The sequence below is a fragment of the Pseudophryne corroboree genome, chromosome 7 (genome assembly GCF_028390025.1).
Source record: "Pseudophryne corroboree isolate aPseCor3 chromosome 7, aPseCor3.hap2, whole genome shotgun sequence".
In the NCBI taxonomy this organism is placed as follows: domain Eukaryota; kingdom Metazoa; phylum Chordata; class Amphibia; order Anura; family Myobatrachidae; genus Pseudophryne; species Pseudophryne corroboree.
In genome coordinates this window covers 348,890,482-348,915,014 of record NC_086450.1, presented here as the reverse complement: position 1 = coordinate 348,915,014, position 24,533 = coordinate 348,890,482, and the positions used below count along the sequence as shown (strand labels likewise).

General features: G+C 42.9%; 1 protein-coding gene across 1 annotated transcript in view; it reads left to right on the top strand.

Annotated features, from left to right (window-relative positions):
* The window catches only part of LOC134943681 (melanin-concentrating hormone receptor 1-like), a 22,154-nt gene extending 3,010 nt beyond the window's left edge, over window positions 1-19,144 (top strand). Inside the window, exon 2 of the mRNA XM_063932391.1 lies at window positions 15,667-19,144. Within this exon, the coding sequence (XP_063788461.1) occupies window positions 15,667-16,667 (1,001 nt within the window). The 3' untranslated portion in view covers window positions 16,668-19,144. The remainder of the gene's footprint in view (window positions 1-15,666) is intronic.
* The last annotated feature ends 5,389 nt before the right edge of the window (window positions 19,145-24,533 follow it).

Below are 24,533 nucleotides of genomic sequence, written 5' to 3'. Positions count from 1 at the left end.
AGTGCTGGGTGCTACTTCCGTTGTATAGTGCTGGGTGCTACTTCCGTTGTATAGTGCTGTATGTTCCTTTCGTTGTATAGTGCTGGGTGCTACTTACGTTGTATAGTGCTGGGTGCTACTTATGTTGTATAGTGCTGGGTGCTACTTCCGTTGTATAGTGCTGTATGTTCCTTTCGTTGTATAGTGCTGGGTGCTACTTATGTTGTATAGTGCTGGGTGCTACTTATGTTGTATAGTGCTGGGTGCTGCTTCCGTTGTATAGTGCTGGGTGCTACTTCCATTGTATAGTGCTGTATGTTCCTTTTGTTGTATAGTGCTGGGTGCTACTTCCGTTGTATAGTGCTGGGTGCTGCTTATGTTGTATAGTGCTGGGTGCTACTTATGTTGTATAGTGCTGGGTGCTGCTTCCGTTGTATAGTGCTGGTTGCTACTTCCATTGTATAGTGCTGTATGTTCCTTTCGTTGTATAGTGCTGGGTGCTACTTACGTTGTATAGTGCTGGGTGCTACTTATGTTGTATAGTGCTGGGTGCTACTTCCGTTGTATAGTGCTGTATGTTCCTTTCGTTGTATAGTGCTGGGTGCTACTTATGTTGTATAGTGCTGGGTGCTACTTATGTTGTATAGTGCTGGGTGCTGCTTCCGTTGTATAGTGCTGGGTGCTACTTCCATTGTATAGTGCTGTATGTTCCTTTTGTTGTATAGTGCTGGGTGCTACTTCCGTTGTATAGTGCTGGTTGCTACTTCCATTGTATAGTGCTGTATGTTCCTTTCGTTGTATAGTGCTGGGTGCTACTTACGTTGTATAGTGCTGGGTGCTGCTTCTGTTGTATAGTTTTATATTTTTTATAAAGCAGCAATAATAAGAACCCAGACAGCTCACATTCTACTGTGCATAAGTGACAAGATGATGAAGGGAAAATGCAATATTTATAAGACATTTATATACAGTATAGGGTAGAAGAACGTATATCTCATGAATTTGCTGTACACTAATTAATAGTAACATAAATAGATACATCTTGCAACATTTAAATAAAAAATAAACCACATTTGGTGATCATATGCAAAATACCATTTTGTGAACAAATAATCCTAAAACAAATAGTAGACTGTGGCGCTTGTCACTGCTGTGAATGAATCATTTCTGAAACATTTTTGTCTTGTTTCATTCAGCAAGGACAGTCATCCAATTTTTTTTTACAATTTTCGAGAAAAAAAATTGTGCCTATACTGTAACAGAAACAAGTGGATGTACTAGACACCCAAAACCCAGGCGCAAATTATTATATTGATTTGTTCACTTAAATTAGATACACACTAGCTGCACAGACTGGGGCTTTGCAAGAGCCTAAAAATCGCACTAGAAAAAATGGGGTGTGTCTGTGCGCTTCAGTGACTCCAATTACAGTGATATTGTGTGAGTATTTGCCTTTACCATAAAAACCAAGAGACTTGTTATAATCTATTCTTTTACTATAAACAAATCACATTACACTTGTAAACACATTTATAAAAACCTATAATAAAATATAACAGCTCGATTATTAATTAGAATTCAACCGGAATGCATTCCACAGTTAATAGAATTATATATATATATATATATGGCCGCTTTTAGCTTAATTAATACAACCTGATCTAACAAGGGTATCCACTTTAAATAAACAGTAGACCTTCTGATTATATTTGCCGTTAGTGCCAAAATGTTTCTCATCAATAAATGGCAACTTATATATGAATAGTAATAGAAAGTCTCCACTTATCCTAATTACTGGCGTCCCAGTAAAGGATTAGTCCTTCCTGATGTGTTTTGCCCTAATTATATTGGGTTATATTTACCCTTCCTTAGGAATATCCTCCGTTTAGGCACTATGGCACAAGTGCACGGATTCTTTGGGGTGAATACCTTTTGGAAGTTCCCAGCTGTAGGGCAGCGTTTATAGGCACACAGTCAGTAGTGGTGGAGATAACAGCAAGTTGTCAGTGCTGCACTCGGCAGCATTCACGGAGCCACACTGGTGATGAGCCGTAGGTGTGAGTGTCCTTATTTAGATCGGCACACCGTAAGCGGCAAGAATCCTCAGCGCACTCGTACAGTGTATGCGGCAGGTGTCCTCAGTGCATCCGCACGCTGTATTTGGCCGCCTGTTAGCACACAGGATGCGGCGAGGTGAGCGGCAGGAATCAGCACAGCACAGACGGCAGAAACGGCAGAGGCGGCCACTGAAAAATCACGTTTGCTGCGGTTGAAAACGGGTGATGACGTCAACGCGTTTCGTCCCGTTAATTCTCGGGACTTCCTCAGGACTGCATTCTCAGTGGGGTGTCAGCTTTTTATCTACCCCTTAATGAGAAGCTCAAATCACCTGTATTTAATTGATTGAAATCCTAATTGAATGATATTCAAAAGCGGTTTCCCTTTGAATCTATGTAAAGTGCTAATTTGTTTGAAAAACTTCTTTATGGGTTAAAAATTTAACAATATTACCATAAAATTAATAGATAGATAAAACAATTCTCTTGGTTATGGCGGAGTAATATTAGATAAACATAATAACCCATATTAAAATGGGATATAGTGAGAAAGGTAATATATAAATAATAATAAAAATAATAATAAAAAAAAATGCTCTATGTTCAAAGAAAAAAACACAAGAATAAAAATATATACACAAATGCACATACACATAAAAATAAACTTAAATATACACATGTATATATGTGTATATTATGCACAGTCAGATTCCTATCTATCTTATCCACATATACCTTAATGTATTTTAGTTGCTAATAGACCTCAAATTCAGGGTCATAATACATTGATTTTCTTTTATATTCAAGTTTATTCTTACTTAATTGTTTAATAGACCAATGATTATAGTTAGTATTAAATTTAGCTTGATTCTACCTATGAATCAAATGTGGGCTGATTATATATTCATCTCTATTGCCCTATAAAATTGCTAATTTCTGTGACCCTAAATCTTCCCCCCCTTGGATTATGCTTGGATCTTCAAACTAATCTAGTGGTGTGTAATCCAATGCTTCATTTAAACCTTTTGGGCTTAAAGTGTCCAATTTAAAGATCCAGGATGACTCCCCTAGACACACCTGACGAAATCTATTTCCCCCTCGTTTTGTATTGAGGAATTGTTCCACAACTGTTATCGACAACCCCTTCGGATCACTATTATGCATTTTTACAAAATGTCGGGATACACTGTGTTTCAAAGATTTATTAACAATGTTTCTTCGATGCTCTCTAAATCTTGATTTTACTGATCTTGTAGTTCTACCTACATATTGCAGTGAACAGGGACACTGCAATACATATATACTATAAGTTGATTCACAATTTAAATATTGTTTTACGGGAAAACTAATCCCATTTGCACTGGATGTCACCGAGAGTGCTTTATTATTCATATGGTTACATGTCAAGCAAACAGACTTATTACATTTATAGTTGCCCATAGGTTTCTTTGGCAACCATGTATTCACTTCAGTGTTAACTTTTTCTACTTTTAGTTCACTGGGTGCTAGTATATTTTTGATGTTAATGTTCTTTTTAAAAACCACTCTCGGTCTCTCTCCTATGGTTTCACCCAGGATGGGATCTTGTTTTAAAATTCCAAAGTTGGTCATAACTATCTTTTTGATGTCCTTAGACTTGGAGTTAAATTTTGATATATACGTCACTGTATCCGGTGATCTTGGCCTAGTTATATCTTGTTGACCTGATGATCTATCATTATTAACTCTCATCTCATGTTTATTAGCTCTATTCCTCCCCTTACCTTTCTTTTCTTTTAAAAGAGATGATCTATTGAGGGATCTTGCATAAATTCTAGATTCATCTAACAGCTTTTTTGGGTATCCCCTCAATTCAAAATTATTCATCATAGTCTCCACTTGGTCGTAATAATCTTCATCCCTAGTACAATTACGTCTCAATCTTGTTATCTGATTTTTCGGTATGTTTGTAACCCATGGTTTATAGTGAGCGCTGTTATAATGCAAATAATTATTTGCTCCCACAGGTTTAACATAGTTTGAGGATATAATTATATCATTTTGTATGGAGAATGATATATCCAAGAAATTAACGGTGTCATAATCAAACGTGTGAGTGAATGTGAGATTAAATGTGTTTTGATTAAGATAATTAACAAATTCTTGTGCACGTGAAAGACCTCCTTCCCAAATAATAAACAAATCGTCTATAAAACGGCCATAGAGGACCAGATTATCTCTAAATGGGCCGCCCCATATGTACTCTTCCTCGAAGCGGCCCATATAGAGATTTGCGAAGCTTGGCGCAAATCTGGTCCCCATGGCCGTCCCCAGTGCTTGTAAATAATATTCATTGTGAAATAGAAAATAATTGTGAGTTAAAATGTACCAAATAGACTGTAAAATAAAATCACGTCGATTATCCATTAGATTATCATCTTTCATAAGGTAATGTTTAACAACATCTAATCCATTTTGATGTGGTATATTCGTGTAGAGGGCCTGGACATCAAGAGTGAGAAATCCCCACCCTCTAGTCCAGTGCATCCCCATAGTTTTTTGTAAAATATGTGTAGTGTCTTTAACATGTGATTCCAGATTATTGACGTGTTTTTGTAAGTGTGTATCAACAAAATAAGATAAATTGGTTGTGAGGGACCCTATACCCGAAATTATAGGACGACCAGGAGGTGATAAAAGTGATTTATGAATTTTGGGTAAGTGATAAAAAACAGGAGTGACTGGGTGAGGACATAACAAAAAATAAAATTCATCCTCAGATATAGCATTCTCCATTTTAGCTGTATCTAGCATCATTTTATATTCAAATAGGAAAGGGGAGGTGGGATCACCCTCCAGAGGCATATAATATTTGATGTTTTGTAATTGCCTGTTTGCCTCTGAAATATAATCATCACGGTTTTGAATGATGATTCCACCACCCTTATCCGCTGGTTTAACGACCAAGGAGAGAGTATCTTTAAGTTCTTTGAGGGCTACTCTCTCTGCTTTAGATAGATTTTGGCGGCCATAATGGTTCTTATGTGTTTTTTGGCAAATACTTTTAAAATCACTTAATGTTTTAGAATAAAAGATATTAATCGCAGGGCTCCTATGTTCCAACGGATAAAATTGCGACTTCTTTTTAAATCTGGGGGTATCCAGGGAAGTCTTGTGGGCCTCTATATCAAATATATTTACAGTATCCACATTATCTTTGAGAAGTTGTTCTAAACATAGTAACCCTTCTTTATCGGATTCATCTAATATAATTGGTATCTCTATGGAATCTTGTGATCTTATATCTTTATTTAGCCTTTTTGCTGCAAAATATCGTTTCCTGCAGAGCTCTCTGGTGAATTTATTTAGTTCTAAGAATAGTTCAAAAATATTGGGTTCTCTCGTAGGAGCATAATTTAATCCTTTTTGTAGCAGTGATATCTGATTAATAGTTAATTCATGGGAGGAGAGATTATATATACCTTTAGTATCTATTTGAACCTTGTTTTCCTGGTTTCTCTTATTTCCTCTTCCTCCTCTTCTCCCTCTCTTTGTCTTCGTTTTTTTGGGGTGGGTATTGCTAGGTGATCGTAGGGGTTTGGGTGGTGAAATTTTTTGTATTGCCGAAAATCCTTAGGTTGGTCAGGTGTGTTTCTTTCATTTTGTGTGGTATTTTCAGATTTGGTTCTCCTTTCATTTGAGTATAATCTAGCTCTTGATTGATAATTGGGAGTTCTTTTCTCAAATCTATTTGGTCTAGGGGAATAATGAGTTCTGTAGGAACTCCTGGTATTAGTGTTGACAGGTGTTTTTGGATGGAAATGTTCCACCTGTTCATTATCTTTATTCTTTTTATTATAGGATCTAACAGAATTTGTCTTGTAATCTTCCAGATCACGAGCATACTTTTGTTTCTTGAGGTACACTAAATCCTTCTCAAATTTCTCCACTCGCATGTTGATTTGTTCATCTTTGCTTTTAAAACTGGAGTGGTCTTTAAATTTGAGAAGGCTTTCTTTAACCTCATCTATTGATTCAGTTATTTTGTTTACCTTCTCATTTCTATACTGTATCAATAATTTCATCAGGGAAAATGAGCAGATATCTAACGTCTCTTCCCATTTCCTTTGTAATTCTGGGTTTTCGATGATCGATAGATGTTTAAATACTCTCAAACCCCTTGGTATGATCTTTGCATCAACATATTTTTGTAAACAAATTAGCACTTTACATAGATTCAAAGGGAAACCGCTTTTGAATATCATTCAATTAGGATTTCAATCAATTAAATACAGGTGATTTGAGCTTCTCATTAAGGGGTAGATAAAAAGCTGACACCCCACTGAGAATGCAGTCCTGAGGAAGTCCCGAGAATTAACGGGACGAAACGCGTTGACGTCATCACCCGTTTTCAACCGCAGCAAACGTGATTTTTCAGTGGCCGCCTCTGCCGTTTCTGCCGTCTGTGCTGTGCTGATTCCTGCCGCTCACCTCGCCGCATCCTGTGTGCTAACAGGCGGCCAAATACAGCGTGCGGATGCACTGAGGACACCTGCCGCATACACTGTACGAGTGCGCTGAGGATTCTTGCCGCTTACGGTGTGCCGATCTAAATAAGGACACTCACACCTACGGCTCATCACCAGTGTGGCTCCGTGAATGCTGCCGAGTGCAGCACTGACAACTTGCTGTTATCTCCACCACTACTGACTGTGTGCCTATAAACGCTGCCCTACAGCTGGGAACTTCCAAAAGGTATTCACCCCAAAGAATCCGTGCACTTGTGCCATAGTGCCTAAACGGAGGATATTCCTAAGGAAGGGTAAATATAACCCAATATAATTAGGGCAAAACACATCAGGAAGGACTAATCCTTTACTGGGACGCCAGTAATTAGGATAAGTGGAGACTTTCTATTACTATTCATATATAAGTTGCCATTTATTGATGAGAAACATTTTGGCACTAACGGCAAATATAATCAGAAGGTCTACTGTTTATTTAAAGTGGATACCCTTGTTAGATCAGGTTGTATTAATTAAGCTAAAAGCGGCCATATATATATATATATAATTCTATTAACTGTGGAATGCATTCCGGTTGAATTCTAATTAATAATCGAGCTGTTATATTTTATTATAGGTTTTTATAAATGTGTTTACAAGTGTAATGTGATTTGTTTATAGTAAAAGAATAGATTATAACAAGTCTCTTGGTTTTTATGGTAAAGGCAAATACTCACACAATATCACTGTAATTGGAGTCACTGAAGCGCACAGACACACCCCATTTTTCCTATACTGTAACAAGCAGATGTGGATTCATGAGGAATATGAAAACATAGCACCGTAATTAAAGTGTGTGGTATCCGGAATTTAGGTCAACACACATTAGGTCGACACCTAACGGTCGACATTGGTTAGGACGACACATGAATAGGTCGACACGGCCATTAGGTCGACTTGGAAAAGGTTGACATGAGTTTTTAAATTTTTTTTAAATTTTCTTGAACTTTTTCATACTTTACGATCCACGTGGACTACAATTGGGAATGGTAACCTTGCCTGAAGCATGGTGAGCGAAGCGAGCCATGCGAGGGGACACGGTGCACTAACTGGGGTTCACCGTCACTTTACGAAGGAAATAACACCAAAAAAAACATTAAAAACTCATGTCGACCTTTTTTCCATGTCAACCTAATGACCGTGTCGACCTAGTCACTGTCGACCTAATGTGCGTCGACCTAGACACTGTCGACTCTGAGTCCTCTACCCCCTGAAGATAACACAAGGTTCCCTTAATTCCTTCTGGTCCCTGTAGTACCTAAGCAAACTATTGCTTCTATGTTGCTCTAATAGTTCTCTTGGTAAATGAATGGGTTAAAGATTTTACAGTACGGATGTTTCTATTGTCATACATTGATTGCACTATTGTATTCTATACTGCCTGTGTTATCTTCAGGATGAAAGCAACCCAAATGACATTCCACTTTATCCTTATGGAAGCAGGAATCCACGCACCTGAAATCTCAAGTGTCCCCATTAATCCTGACTGAGAGCAATGTTTGTCATCTGTGAGTCTACTGATATAACAGTGTACACAGCTTTTAAGGATAAAAGATAGGGGCCCATTTATCTACAGGTTTTAGCTATATAAAACTTGTTGCATATGATAAATGGTGCTCCAGCCAATCAGCACCTAATTGTTATGTGTTTGAAAAATGATAGGAGCTGATTGGCTGGAGCACCATTTATCATATGTGACAAGTTTTAAATAGCTAAATTGATAAATGTGCCTCCCAGTCTACTTTGAAAGAGACAGAAGTGGCTCAGTGAGTAAAAGCGCTGGATATAAGACACCAAGAACCCAATTGAGGAGCATATGAAAAAAAAGGTGGGAAACAAGCAGTCCTGTTTTGCACCTTGGTGAAACCATGTTGCACTGCATGTGGGGAATATTTCAACTGTGCAGAATTAGAGCTTGGGGGGTCCTGAACTCTAAATTCCAGTGTAAAAACAAAGCAGTCAGTATTTTCCCTGCAATCAAAAAATAAATAAATAATTGCATTTGCATCTCTTGCCTTGCAACATGCTTTGTTCCAGCAGCAAGTTGTAGAGGCAAATGTAACTCTGCATCTCTGTATCAGGCATACCTCCCCACATGACCCTCTCCAGGAGGGACACAATGCTCTGCTCCTGGACTTCCCTCTTCATGTACAGTATGATTGCCATCACCTGTGCTGAAACGTCTTTCTTATCCATAAACCTGTTCAAACTTCAAAACATGTGATGGCAATCATAAATAAAGAGAAAAGTCCAGAAGCAGAGCATTATGTCCCTCCTGGAGAAGGTCATGTTGGGATGTATGTATCATGCATATCGGGATACATACCATATCCTGGCAAATGGGATGCCGCCTATAAGTATACCAACAATGGCATCCCATCCAGCAGCGAGTTTGCTAGCCACACATGGGGCCGGGTTCTATTTCCACTCGGTTGGTGCAGTGAACCCACCAACTGAGTGTGAATATCGGGCGGGTGTCGGGATGCCAGCTGTCGGGATACCAGCGGGTCTCGGGATTCCAGTGTCAGTGTCCTGAACGCCGGTATCCCGACTGCCGGTAACCTGACTGTGCATCCCTGCATAATGCATATCAACTGCATTATATGCACCCCTCGATGCGATTGCAATTCAATTGTGATCGCATCGCAAAAACCTCAAACAGAGGTTGACCATGCTACGTAGGCAGGCGCCCCGCCGCCATGTTTCCGATAGCAGGAAATGCAGGCATCATCAATGGCCGGCCCCAAAAATGGCCACGACATGCCTGTGATTTGTGGAGGTGGTGCATTTTCCCCCAGCGCTGCATCGGTGTCCTAGCAAAGCGCCCATTTGTGCGATCGCAGCAGCTGAGATCAACTCTGAATAAAGCCATATGTCCTTTGATCATTTGGCCATTTGTGGCCAGATGTAGCCTGTCTTAATCAGACTTCCTATATCTTTAGATTCAGCATAGTAGCAGCCGTTGCTGAGGGGTGCAGCGGTATTAATAGGGATTAAGTGTTAAAGGACAAGTATCATTTCTGAACAGAAATTTAAAACAGTTGAACATATATTGAACAAGTTGAAAACAGTGATTACGCTGATGCGCTCCTTTTATAATTCTTCTGTATAATTAATGATCAGGATAATACACTCCGCAATAGCTCAGGTAGTGTTTCTAGCACTTATACCATAGACTACTCTATGGACGGCAGCACAATTCCTTATATAGCACTTGGTATGTGGTTTTTTGAATAATCTGTAAAAACAGTGGGGGAGGGAGCAAGCGCCTAATAGTGTAGTATCTTCAAATTTAATGGTAACACACATACATAATATAGGCGATGCCCGTACCAGATTCTCCTAATGTCATAAGTCTGTAGTCAGGGCTTTATAGAAACAGCCTCGAAAACACATATCCAATCAGATCTACCAGGTAAATCCAGACACACAAGTATTCCTTACCTATATATTCCTTACCTTATATATTGAACAAGGTAAACAAACTGGTAATTACAACTTACATCTCAACATTACAAACAACAGTATGTACTGTCTGAACATGGCTATGGAGAAGAGATGCACAATCAAAATTCTTAAAGTTATGTGTGCAAATGCTAGGAGTTTAGGAGACAGCACTTCAGAGCTATTTGCGATAGTGACAAGGGATAATCTGGATATTGTAGCTATTACGGAGTCAAGAGTTGTGAGAATCATTAGTGAGACACACTGTAGCTATACCAGGTTACACTTTATTTAGAAAGGACACACGGGGTAATTCCGAGTTGATCATAGCTGTGCTAAATTTGGCACAGCTACGATCATCTTCCCAGACATGCGTGGGGACGCCCAGCACAGGGCTAGTCCGCCCCGCATGTCAGTCCAGCCCCCCCTCCCGCACAAGTACAAAAGCATCGCACTTCGGCGATGCTTTTGTACTTGAAGAGTAACTCCCGGCCAGCGCAGCTCCTGTGGCTGGCCGGGAGTTACTCGTCGCTGCCCCGGGTTGCAGCGGCTGCGTGTGACGTCACGCAGCCGCTGCAGGCCGCCCCCTGCACGGTCCGGCCACGCCTGTGTTGGCCGGGCCGCTACCCGAAAATGGCGGCCAAGCGCCGCCGTGCCGCCCCCTCCTGCCACGTGACTGCCTCTGCTTGTCAATCAGGCAGAGGCGATAGCTAGGTAGCGACGGCCTTCTGCCATCTGGCATGCGGCGCCAGCACATGCGCAGTTCCGACCCAATCGCTGCACTGCGAACAACTGCAGCGTGCGATAGGGTTGGAATGACCCCCAGAGTGTGTAATATTTGCGGATGGGTAGCCATGTATGTTAAAAAAGCATAAATGCTACTTTAATACAAAATATAGAAGAAAAAAACTGAGGCCCTTTGGGTGACCATAGAAACGGTCGGGAAGGACATTATTCACACTGAGGCAATCTATAGACCACCAGGACAATAGCAGGAAATGGACAGGAACCTATTGCAGGAGAGGTAATAGTCATGGATGACTAATCTACGTGATGTAACTTGGGAGGGGTCTTTTGCAAATTCAACTGTGAGTGCCAAATTTCTAAATTACGTACAGGGAGCATCCCTCTAGCAATTAGTGAAGGAGCCCACTTGCAAAGACGCAATTTTTTATTTTTAATACCCACAAATGGGGACAGGATATCCGGTATTTACAGTATGTGGGTGAGAAGTGAGAACCCAGGATCCACTGACCATCAAGCAGTATGGTTTAGTGTAAGGACAGGGTCCAATTGTGCCACACAAAGACAAAAGGTACTGGATTTTAGGAAGGCTGACTTTGCAAGAACTGAGGAGATGTGTTAGTGATTCATTGGCGGTTTGGAGGAACTTGGAAGGAGTGCAGGATAGGTTGGATAAATTAACAAATGCAATACTAAAAGCAACAGACCTTTGTCTCAAAAAAATTATGAAAAGCACCAGGAAAAGGAAGTCAGTGTGGTTTACAAAGGAGGTATCAACTACTGTGAAAAAAAAAGATGGCCTGTAGGAAATATAAGCAGGCTCAAAATATTAACGACAAAGAGGATATACACAATAACAATGTGGCCAGGCGGAAGGAGGAATAATTAGGGGTATATTCAATTGAAGCAGAAAGCAGCCTTCTGTCAGAAAGACGGCAGTTTTCAACTTTTTTAGGTCAGAACGGGTTCCGACCTATTCAATATACCCCAAAATTATCCGACAAGTCAAGAAATTTGACTTGTCGGAAAGCACGTGGATCGGCGAAAAGCTGCTTCTGTCGAAAACGGGGACAAATGCGACAGGTTTTAGCGCCCTTTCCGACCATCTCAATCCGACTTTAAAAGAAGTCGGATTGAGATGAGGGACATTGAGGGAGCTGAGAGGAGGAGATGGGGGAGAGCCACGGGGAGATGGAGGAAAGCCGCGGGGAGATGGAGGAGAGCAGCGGCTACAGCATAGCATACGCAGGAGGACGGGGCACTGTCTAGAATACTGTGATTAGTTCTGGAGATCATATCTCGAGAAGGATATAAATATATTAGAGAGCGTTCAAAGAAGGGCAAGGAAAAAATGGTGCAAAGGCCACATCACAAAACTAAACCGGAAAGGCTAAAAGATCTATACATATCTAGTTTGGAGTAGAGAAGGGAAAGGGGGGACATAATAGAAACTTTCAATATAACTAGGTCCAGGAGGGAAACATTTTTCAAATGAAGTGAGGTAATAGAACACTAGGACATGCCCAGAAACTGGAGGGGGGAGGTTCAGGGGAAATTTAAGGAAAAATTACTTCACAGAAAGGGTAGTGGACAAGTGGAATAGCCTCTCATCAGAGGTAGTAGAGGCTAATACAGTACAGCAATTTAAACATGCTTTGGATAGCCATATGAATTTCCTTACAAAGAACTTAGGTCCAAATGTATTAAGCCTTAACAAGAGATAAAGACCCTCATTTAGACCTGGACACAGCCGCGTGGTCGCTCACAGTGGCCGCATCCAGGTGGTCTACACATGCGCATCGGCCGTTGTGCAAGGTGCGTGAGTTTACACATTGCGGCCGCATTCAGGAAGGATGCAGTCGCAGTGTGATTGACAGCGGCGGCTCTCAGGGTGGCATCGTCTCTGCATTGGGGGGTGGGGCGTCACACGCAGACACTCCGAAAAGAAAAAATGTCTGGTGACCATCTGACAGCGCAGCCGGGCTGCGCTGCCAGGGCTCAACCTTAGTTCTGAGGCGTCTGGAATTTAATTCCGGGCGCATAGGGAGGCGGTCTCACACATGCTTGCCCTGTGCTTGGCGGCCCCCAGCATGTGCACAGATGAACACAGACTTGGCTGCGTATCTCTAAATAACCACCACAGTGCATACAGATAAATGACCAGCCAACCAGCTCCTGACTGTCATTGTTCAAACACAGCCTGTGACATGGCAGTTAGGAAGCTGATTGGCTGGTAATTTATCACTCTTTATCCGTCTGCACTTTGGGGGAGATGTACTGTACTTAGTAGTGATAATAGTGGAGAAGTGAGCCAGTGGAGAAGTTGCCCATGGCAACCAATCAGCAGTGACATAACATTTATATTTTGCATACTATAAAAGTATACAGAGCAGCTTATTGGTTGACTTGGGCAACTTCTCCACTAGCTCACTTCTCCACTTTTATCACTGCTTAGTACATGTCCCTACATCTCTTGTTAAGGTTTAATACATCTGGGCCTAAGGATCAAATAGGGTTGAGGTTATCTAAAGGTTAAAAAATGCGCAGACTAGAAGGGACAAGTGGTTCTTATCTGTCGTCAAATTCTATGTTTCTTTGTCAAGTTGCTGTTGTCTTTAGGATTGCTCCTAAAGGCCCATATACATGGGAGAGATGTGTGCTGAGCGAACCGCTCAGCACACATCTCTCCTGCCGCTCAGCACAGCACGATGTGTACTGAGTGATGCGGGGGAGGACATGGGGCTGCTCATTTCACCCAGCGGGTGAAATGAGCGACGTGCTACTGCTAGATTGAGCCTGCATGCAGGCCAATCTAGCACCGGCTATAGCAATGCGCGCTATCGCTGTGGGGGATACACACGAGTGATCTGTGCTTAAAATCTAAGCAATCTAGTCAGATTGCTTAGATTTTAAGCATGGATCTCTCCGTGAGTAACCCCCTTAACACTGAATCAGACTCTAACTGTGAGACAATTCACTGGTCATAGATCACTGGTCATAGGGCCTATTTCATGTTTGTATGCAATGCCGATGTACATGCAACTGAGTGATTATCGGTAGACTGTGCATGTTCTGCAATCACACTGCGCACACGCCAAGGTACATTTGCAATGCTGATCGCAGTGAGAAATTTAAATGCAGAATGATTGGCAGGAAGAGACTGTTTGGGGGAGGTAATGGTGAGTGGCAGCAAAAATGCAGATGTGTCATGGCCATTTTTAGGTTATCTGCATTCAGCTGCTATAATGTACTTAGAGACTTAGAGAATTATGGTGTCTGCGTCTCTACTGCGGCAACCAGTCTGTGTGACCATAGATTGACTCAGGGGGGTAAATTTACTAAGATGGGAGTTCTATTTAAGATGGGATGTTACCCATAGCAACCAATCAGATTCTACTTCTCATTTATCCAGCACCTTCTAGAAGAGAATACCTGGAATCTGATTGGTTGCTATGGGCAACATCCCATATTAAATAGAACTCCCATCTTAGTAAATTTACCCCAGGGAGTCAACGTTCCCTGTTATTGTGTCGATGCTGCATATGTGTACGTAGTTGCTGAGGACTTTGCGATGGCACGAACCGGCACTTCCTTTAACACACACACGCCGCTGCCGCCGGAGACGCAGGAGGGACACAGGAGAGCCGCGCGCTGTGCCCTCCGTGACCCTCCTTCAGAAGACAGCGCGGGAGCGACGGAGGGTAAGTAACTGGCACTGTGGGGCATATCTGGCAGCATGAGGGCATATCTGGCACTGTGGGGCATATCTGGCAGCATGAGGGCATATCTGGCACATCTGGCACTGTGGGGGCATATCTGGCACTATGAGGGCTGTGTATGGCTAGAGCTGCATTTCCCACCCTAGGCTTATACTCGAGTCAATAAGTTTTCCCAGGTTTTTGTGGTAAAATTAGGTGCCTCGGCTTATATTCGGGTCGATTTATACTCGAGTATATACGGTACTTAATCTAATTAATTGTAAGCTCAATTGGCAAGTTGCTGCAAATTGAGACAGCATGGAGATAGACTGGATAAAGTACCAATCAGTTCCTAAGTGTCATTTTACAGGCTGTGTTTGAAAACTGGCAGGAGCTGATTGTTTGGAACTTGCTCCCTCTCCACTTTACTCTATACAGGCTTTGCTAAATCTCCGCACTATGAGATACTTATAGAAATCATGATGTTAGGAGAACATCTCTTGAAATTTTAACTTTTTGAGCCTTTATTACTGTAGTTTTAGTAGACTAGTTGGTTTCCCTCTACTGTCAAATTATTTTACTTTTCTGTCAGTGCTCCTGAACTGGTGTTGGTAAATCATCTATATGCAAATATAATTATCACTATATAGTCTTTCTTTGCTTCCACCCAAAAAATCTTTGATGCACAAGCGCAAAGTGTCCTGCAATCATTCGTTTGAACACTCCTTAGTGATTTGCCATTGTCGCTGATATTGAGCCATGTGTATCAAAGCTTGGAGAGAGATAAAGTGGAGAGAGATAAAGTGCCAACAAATCAGCTTCTGTCATTTTCCAAACACAGCATGTAAACTGACAGGTGTGAGCTGATTGCTTTGTACTTTATCTCTTTCCACTTTATCTTCAAGCTTTGATACCTATGCCTCATTGTTGGGGAGATGTACGAAGCCTTCAAGAGACATGAATTGGAAAAGCTGCCCATAGCAATCAATTATCTTCTAACTGTCATTTTAAAGACTGAGATAGATACTGTTTCTCCACTTTAGCTCCCTTGAATGTATGATACATCTCTCCTTGATACATGCTAATCTGTTCACTAAGCAGCTTGCTTTGGTTAGGTTATTCAGTACAGTAACTCAGATCTACTGTATTAAGTTTTATTGCCTGGTATAGTCTTCTAACATGCTATTTTTGTCCTTTCAGATCCCACCAGCAATGTCACCTATGCCAATGTAATAATGCCAACTGTGTTTGGAATTATTTGTTTGCTGGGAATAATTGGCAATAGTGTTGTCATCTATACTGTCTTCAAGAAGTCCAAATTCCGGTGTACCAGCAGTGTTCCTGATATTTTTATCATCAACCTGTCAGTGGTAGACTTACTCTTTCTTCTTGGTATGCCCTTCCTAATCCACCAGCTCCTTGGCAATGGAGTTTGGCACTTTGGAGAAACCATGTGCACACTTATTACAGCACTGGACACCAACAGCCAGTTCACTAGCACTTACATCCTCACCGCCATGTCCATTGACCGATACCTTGCAACAGTTTATCCTTTTACATCGGCAAAGTACAGAAAGCCTCCTATTGCTATCATGGTCATCTGCATCCTGTGGGTGTTATCTCTCCTAAGTATCACTCCAGTTTGGATGTATGCTAGACTTATCTCTCTTCCTGGGGGAGTTCTGGGTTGTGGAATCACACTCCCCAATCCAGAAAGTGATATTTATTGGTATACTTTATATCAGTTCTTCCTTGCTTTTGCCATTCCGTTTGCTGTCATCTCTTTAGCATATAGAAGAATCTTATTGAAAATGGCATCTTCAGAAGCCCTCACAGCACAGAGGAGCTCCAGGATACGGACCAAGAAAGTGACCAGGACAGCTATAGCTATCTGCTTGGTATTTTTCATTTGCTGGGCTCCCTTTTATGTCCTTCAGATAATTCAACTGGTAATGGACCAGCCTACACTAGCCTTTCATTATGCTTATTGTGTGGCAATCAGCATGGGCTATGCCAACAGCTGCATCAACCCTTTCATCTACATTATCTTGTGTGAAACATTCCGCCGGAGGTTCATCGTCTCTGTTCGACCAGTAGAAGACCATCCACAGGGCAGGATTAGGATGAAATTTGGAACAGACCCTCCTTCTGGTAGTGGACAGCCATTGCTTCACCTTGTTCCCGTTTCCTCTGGAAGCTAACCAAATCGGGAGTGTGCATAAAGTGAATCCAATTAACATTTCTATGGAAACATGAAGGAGCATCATGGTGAATATTATGATAATGAGATTGCATCTAATTTCATTACAGAAGACCCCTGCCAAGTATTAATTAGGGCAAACTCCTATGGCTCATCGTTTGTACTGATTGTTTTGTTTCAGATTTGCAGTACGCATGTTTTAAATGCAAGCAAACAATTTACAGTACCGCTGTGTTTATTGGTACATTGTGTCCTCATCTGTGCCTTTTGTGTGGCTACAGCAAAACAAATTGTTTGATTGTATTCACAGCTAGTCAAAATGTGTTTCGCTTGCAGCAGCTGAGCAGGTTTATCATCACAGGCAAAATAATCTTACGCAGTACACCAGAAATAATTTGATGCTATTAGCCATGTGAACAATCATAGCAAAATCTAACGGTTTACAGCAGGGCATTACCAATTAGTCCAATTTTACAAAATATGTTGTATTACAAAATATTTTGGGCTTTGCTTCAACCAATGCAAGTCTTTGCCTATTATTTGGTAGTCCAATGATACATATGAAGAAAATAATTGAAGCAATGGCGTAACCAAGAGAAAAAGAGATTTGCTAAATTGTTTGGAATCTTCAAGGAGTACTAGATTGTAATTCTGGATAGAGGGAACATGCATACAGGCATTGGAGAGTGGCATCTTAATAATGGTGGCTTCAGATTATTAATACCTAGCTGCATCCAGGTATAGTTGACCTATTATACTGTATTGCTTACATTTCCAGTTATGTTCATTATAACAACACAGTGCAATCTTTAGTTCCCACAAATAATCATGGACATTGATATGACAATATTACCACCATATAAGGTACATTCCATGTTCAGTCCTAAATGTAGGGCACTCTAAATACAGAAATGGAAAATAAATATATGAAAGAGTACAGACAGAAATGCACACTGGCCTGGCATCAGATTTCTGCCAGGAAATAGTCAATCCCTCTTGCTTTCCCTCTATATTGCTTCTCAATAGCTTCATATTGCTTCTGTAACCCTGCTTTCTGACTGAAGACTTGAATGATGAACAATAGTGAACAGACTCAAGAGTGCACTTTGCTTTGAGGAAAGGGCAGCTTAGGTAGCACAGAAAGTACAATGGAACAAAAAGCCAAAGTTACATAATATTTTATTTGTCAGCAAACCACAATTAAAGTATACACAAGTGTAAAATTAAATAACAGAATAAAGTAGAATTGACTTTTAATTACTTAATTAAACATCCAAATCAGGTTTTTCTGCTATGTTTTCCCTACAGTGTTTCTCAGTTTATTAGCGTTCTCTGTCTTAAGAAACGGTACTGTTCATGAATTGGACAGCCGACTCTAAGCTCATGGGGCATAATTCTGTTGTGGTTGTAGGTGCATCACATGTCGCAATGTACTGATGTTTGGTACTTTGTGCAGACTTCGTACCCATACCGAATATGTGCAGTACTGGTCTGCAACGTTGGATGCAGATCGGCAGCAGACGGTCAATGATTGGCAGTCTGCTGCCATGTGGTGGCGGAGAGAGGGCAGTGACAGCCGCTGTTTCCCAAAAACAGAGGCGTGTGCCTGCTATGTCGGAGGAGGCCAGGATCTACATCGGAAGATTGAAATTTCCTGGCCTCTTTGATGGATCTAGAGTGGGCGGCTTGTGCGACACTATGTGTCATGCAGCCAGCCAGTGGTGTCACAGGTGATGCAATGCTGCTTCCTAGAACGCAGCTTGGATCACTAATGCAAGCAGGAGGCGTCTACTTATATCAGACGTCCCCTGCTGCATTAACATATAAGTGCGAAGACTGTTACTTCCATGTACGCAGCAGCTATAGCACCTCCGTCCTCACCTGAATCAGACCCATGCTGCAGCTCAGACCATCATAGTGCTTATCTGGCAAGCTTTCTGTGCTCTACATTACTCTGCTGCAAACACTCCAATATAACAGTACAGGTAACGGGATGTTTTCTAGGAGTGACCCTTATATAATCCTAAAATTATTAAATAAATAGATAATATTTGCTAAGCCTGTGGGGAAGTGAGCAGGTGCAAAGTGGCGACTACCATGCTGTACAGATGCCTATGGGGCCTATTCATGATCACTAAAAAGTTTTTAAGTTACAGCCTCATTCATCAAGGCTAAACGGAGGCGATATCATTCATATCTCCTGGTTACAGCCTTGCCATGATAATGTGGGTTGTGGAAATTGTGGAATTCATCAATCTCCGAACATGCATTATTTTCGGAATTTGATAGGGAAACTGTTCTCCATCCTGAGATGGCATGCAGTTCCCTGAATGTCTTACAGGCTGCCGACAGCTTGTGTAGTAGTGTGTGTAGCAGTGGGATCTGTTCAGATCCCTCACAGCTGTGTCCTGTAGTGCTGTGGGGTTGGTATTGCGTGACCGTCGGTGACCATACCGACGGCGGGATCCCGGCATTGAGATTGTCGGTGGTGGTGGGGGGGGGGGAGGGGGGTGTGAGCACAACACAACGAAGCCACTTGCGGGCTTGATTCTTTCACCCCGCTACAGGCTCAATGGCTTGCTGCGCTTGCACAGGTTTTATTCCCACTCTATGGGTGTCGTGGACATCCACAGAGTGGGAATAGACCCTGTTAGTCGGCATGCCGTCTGTTGGGATTGTGAGGGGGGTGGGATGTAGCCGTCAGTATTGTGACCGGTGGTCTCCTGACTGCCAGTCACATAACTGCATCCTGTGCTGTGGCTTGCATACCTTTTAGTCCCTTCATCATGCGCTACGGCTGGACTCTGATTTCCGGTGTTGAGCATGAAGAATCCTCTGGCAGAAAGATCATGGCTTCATGCTCACTTCCCTGTCCGGGTGCCGCACATGTGCAGCATGAAGACTGCACAGGACACATGTGTAGAGACACTGCTGCAGAGGGGAAAATATCACTTTCCGAACTGCTGTCTCCCCAAATGGAGCAGTTTGTCAGAAGTGATCATTTTCTGATGGACGCATGATGAGTATAGAAACGCATTGTGAAATAAGTATGAGAAATTAAAACTAAAGTTTTGCATTTCACAGTTTTTCATGATGAATATGCCCCTACTGTATATGACTAGTTAAATGTCCAGCAAATTTTGAGACAAATGCATTCACATCATTGTGGTCTACAGTCAAATACAAACAGCGCATGTCATCAGAATTGTGAAAGAAAACTGGAACATACAGTGATCAATTTTGTTGCAGAACTATAGGTAGATACTTAATACTGTGCCAGTGGTGATCATTATCCTTTTAAGGATCTGGCAGATACCCTTTAGTACTTCAAGGGGTCAATCATTACCGTTGTAGTGAGGCATCATACTGTACTTCATTATAAGATCATTGCAGTAGTATGAAGTACTATTGTATCCCAAACAGTAGGTTGACCTAGGACTGATTGATCAAGTTGACGAGAAGACATCACTATGCAGTCATAGACAATCCAATTTATATTCATTGTGAAAAAAGCCAAAGAAGTTCAGTTTGGAGGGCCATGTATGAGCTCCTCTATGCCAGTTGCCCAACACTGTTCTAGACTGATCAATGGTAACCTAAGCTTGACAGGGACACTAGTCTATGAGTTCAGTGTGTATCCTGAGAACGTGGCACATGACTATCTGTGGCTTTGGTCCAGTCATATGCCACCTTCTCCACAGTGCAAACATTGTAAACTACTGTACAGCAAGCAAGTTATTCAATTGTAAGGTGGAGAAGCCCTTTAAAACTAATGCTGGGTACAAATTAGATGATAAGTGGCCGATGTGGCCGATACCAACACATCGCTCATGATATCGTCTAATGTGTATTCACTATGTCGCAACATCGCCCGTCAGCCGTGCATGCACGTCCGACGGGCGATATCACCAGCGAGGGCCATGCTGCCGAATGCAGCATGGTCCCCACCCTGCCGTTGCTGACGTCATCGCTTGGTACACACGTCGTCTAGTGTGTACCCAGCATAACAATTGTATTTGTCTTTTTTTAGAAGGTGACAAAAATGTTTACAAACATGGAAACCAACCTGTAAATAGCTGATTCCACTGACGGATTAGAATTGTAATTTTTGGTCAATTGGTGTAATGTAACAATGTGCAAATTCACAACAACCACTTGCCCAGAAATTAATGGTGTGTATCAACGTAAATATATTACTACTGCTGCTTAAACTTACATAAAGAAGTTACTGTATAGACATGAAGACACTTGATGACATTTTAAAAGACTGCATTATCTTCAGTGAGCCTCCAGGTGATACAATATGCTTCTCATTCTGGTCTGTAAACATTTCCAATGCGAGCTTAAGTATGCAAAATTATGCATGGCATAATGATTGTCAAAAAATTTATTTCAGCGCTTTTGATGATGAGTTTAAGTTTTTTTTTTAACAAATGCTGTTTGGGTTGTTGTTTTTTTTGTGTGCATATGTCCCCATAGAATTTCATTTACGAAGCGCACTATTGGCACATTGTGGCTAGGTGGTCTATCCAGTCTCCTGTCCTCTACTCTAAGGAGACATCTCATCTCCTGCAACCTGAAGTGGGGAAAGTAGCTGAAAAAGCTGGAGAAACATTGGGGGTCATTCCAACCCGTGCGAACGGGTCCAGAATGTGCATGCGCAGTGGGCGCAATGCGCAGGCGCGTCACTGCCCGGCAACGGGGAACGCCAGTCAGCGACTGAATCAACGAGGAAAACGATCCCTGCCGAGATCGCAACGAGATTGACAGGAGGAAGGCGTTCCGGGGTGGCAACTGACCGTTTTCTGGGAGTTGAGTGGAAAACGCAGGCATGTCCAGGCGTTTGGAGGGCGGATGTCTGACGTCAATTCCGGGACCTGACAGGCTGAAGTGATTGTAGTGGGTGAGTAAGTCAGGACCTACTCCTAAACTGCACAAACACATGTTTTTGCATAGCTCGGCTGCACAAGCGATCGCAGCCTTGCTATGCAAAAATACACTCCCCCATAGGCGGCGTCTAGTTGATCGCATGGGCTGCAAAAAGTTGCAGCGTGCGATCAACTCAGAATGACCCCCACTGTGCAAAGCTGCTAATGTCACAAAAAGTCCAACCGATTATAATTTCAGAACCATGCAATTTATTGAATAAAACTTTTCATAGAGCTCCTAAGTTTTATTCTTATGTATGGCTAATTATGAGAGTAAGAGGGCCATGGAATAGCTTTTAGGAATACCTAGGAATGTGCTTCTCCACTGCACGTGCAACTACAATATACAGTAGAAACGGGCATTTCTAGAGAGGAGGAGGCCCGTGTGCAGGCTCTGTCTGGCCCCCTCCTCTCTAGCTGGCAGCATGTGTAGAATCATCGCTCGGAAAATGGTGCCGCGGCCATTTTTCCCAGTGATTTTCCTACTTCGCACGTGCAAATACTGGGAAAATGGCACTGCACCATTTTTTCAGTGATTTCCGCAGTGCTGCTGCTGTGCTGCGGGATTCCGGAGGGTAAGTATTAAAAATAATGAGTGCAGGGTGTGCCAGTGAGTACAAACAAAATGCTTGCTACTGAAACTATAGGACTAAGGGGGTCATTCCGACCCGATCGCTCGCTGCAGTTTATCGCAGAGCAGCGTTCGGGTCAGAACTGCACATGCGCCGGCGCTGCAGTTTCCTAGCGATCGCCTCTACCTGATTGATGGTTTGGCCGCCGTTATGGGGGCGCGGTTCGCCCAACGCAGGCGTGGCCGGACCGTGTGGGGGACAGGCCGCAGCGGCTGCATGACGTCACACGCAGCTGCTGCGACCAGGGGCAGCGATGATCAACTCCCGGCCAGCCGCAGGAGCTGCGCTGGCTGGGAGTTACTCCACAAGTGCGATCCTTTTGTACTTGTGCGGGGGGGGGGGGGGCGGACTGACATGCGGGGCAGACTAGCCCTGTGCTGGGCGTCCCCCCGCATGTCTGGAAACATGATCGTAGCTGTGCTAAATTTAGCACAGCTATGATCAACTCGGAATGACCCCCTAAGGGCCTAATTCAACATGAGTTGTAGTTTTGCTAAAAGTAGCAAAACTACAACTCTTCGCTAGCATGCGGGGGAAAGGGGAGGGGTGTCCAGCACAGGGTATATATATATATATATATATGTGTGTGTGTCCGAGTAGGGGGGGTAAGGAGGCAGTATGCCCCCCCCCCAGACATTGAGAGGCGTCAACGTACTAGGTCAGTGTCAGGACTGAGATAATCCCTTTTCTCTAGCATCCATAAGGGATAGTGGGGACACATTAGTACGATGGGGTATAGACAGGGTCCAAATGAGCCAGTGCACTTTAAATTTCTTCAGCTGGGTGTGCTGGCTCCTCCCCTATATGCCCCCTCCCACAGGCAGTTTAGAAAAAAGTGCCCTCAGGAGAGGATGCACATCTCTGCAGCTCCAGAGTTTTCTTCAGTTTTATTTCAAACTTTTATTATTTTCGGTATGCTGTTTGGGTAACAGCATACCTGCGCCGTGGGAGTTAGGAGGGGGGGGGGGGGGGGCGGTCACCGGCCTTGCGAGGTGTCAGAGCCGCTTCCCCGCTGCAGGACCACCATCCTGAGAGGTTGTTTGTTCCGCGGGGCACTGCGCCTTATCTGTCGCAATCACAGCACGCTGCGCACCCCTAACCTAAGCCTGAAGGTGACAACAGTGGTGTGTACAGACGGGGGGCCCCGCTAGGGTGGTCCCCCAATTCATTGTGCGGCTGACACGCAGGGGAGGCATACGGGACCCTACTGGGGGTCGCCCGCTATAGCCCGCTGTGTAAACTGGCTAGAGGTGGCTTAGCTTACACTAGTGTGATGTTTTAAGCACTTTTGGGAGACTTTGCCAGTATAAAGATATCAGTAGCTCCAGCGCCATTGGGAGGGGCGGAGCTACCTCAGAGTGGGCTCAGCGTAATTTTGGCGCCTTCCTCTGCACAGCAGCCTCACACATCTCCAGACGCTGGGACACGCTGGATCACTGGTACAGGGTGTAACTCAGGGGGAGAGCCGCTATTGTGCACATTCCTACATCCCATTAAGGAAGTTAGGTATGTAAATAAAGTGTTTCAGTTACAGCTAGCAGCCTCACTGAGGCTATATAGCTTGGGTGTGCTGGTGCCTTCTCTCTGTCTCCTCTCGCATACAGTGAAGCAGGCTTGCATTATATTGTCTGTATTGTATGTATATGTTGGTGTATTACTGTCATCATATTAAAACACAAGTTATGCAGTGTGTGTAACACCAGGTTCTCCCCACTTTCTTCTGGCACCATTTCTTGTGAACAATGTAGTCAGTCCTCACAAAACATTGAGGAGACTGTGGGGGAGGGTCAAGTACCTCCCTGGCTTGGTGCCATCAAACTATTATGTCTGATATGTCATCTCAGCTCACTGCAAATGCCCATAAAACGCAAGAATTGCAGCAGGCTGTTGCAAATTTAGCTGCTAGGGCTGATGTTCCCCATTCTTCCCCCTCTGCTGCAGGTCCACAAAAACATGCATTACCTGCGTTACTATCAGACTCTGATGAGGATATACAAGAAGATGGGGACGATGTGGACCCCATAAGTGAGGACTCCACTCCTACACAGGGTATTGAGCCCCTCATTCTGGCTATACGGGATGTGTTAAAACTCCCTCTAGAGGACACTTCAACACAGCAGTCATTATTCCTCACACAAAACAAACTGAGTGTCACCTTCCCTGATTCTAAATAATTAGATGACTTATGTAAGTTAGCCTGGAAAAATCCAGATAAGAAATATCAGGTGTCAAAACGGTTTTTGCATACTTTCCCTTTTGCCCCTGAAGGCCGAAAATTCTGAGAAGAATCCTCGGCTGTAGACGTCT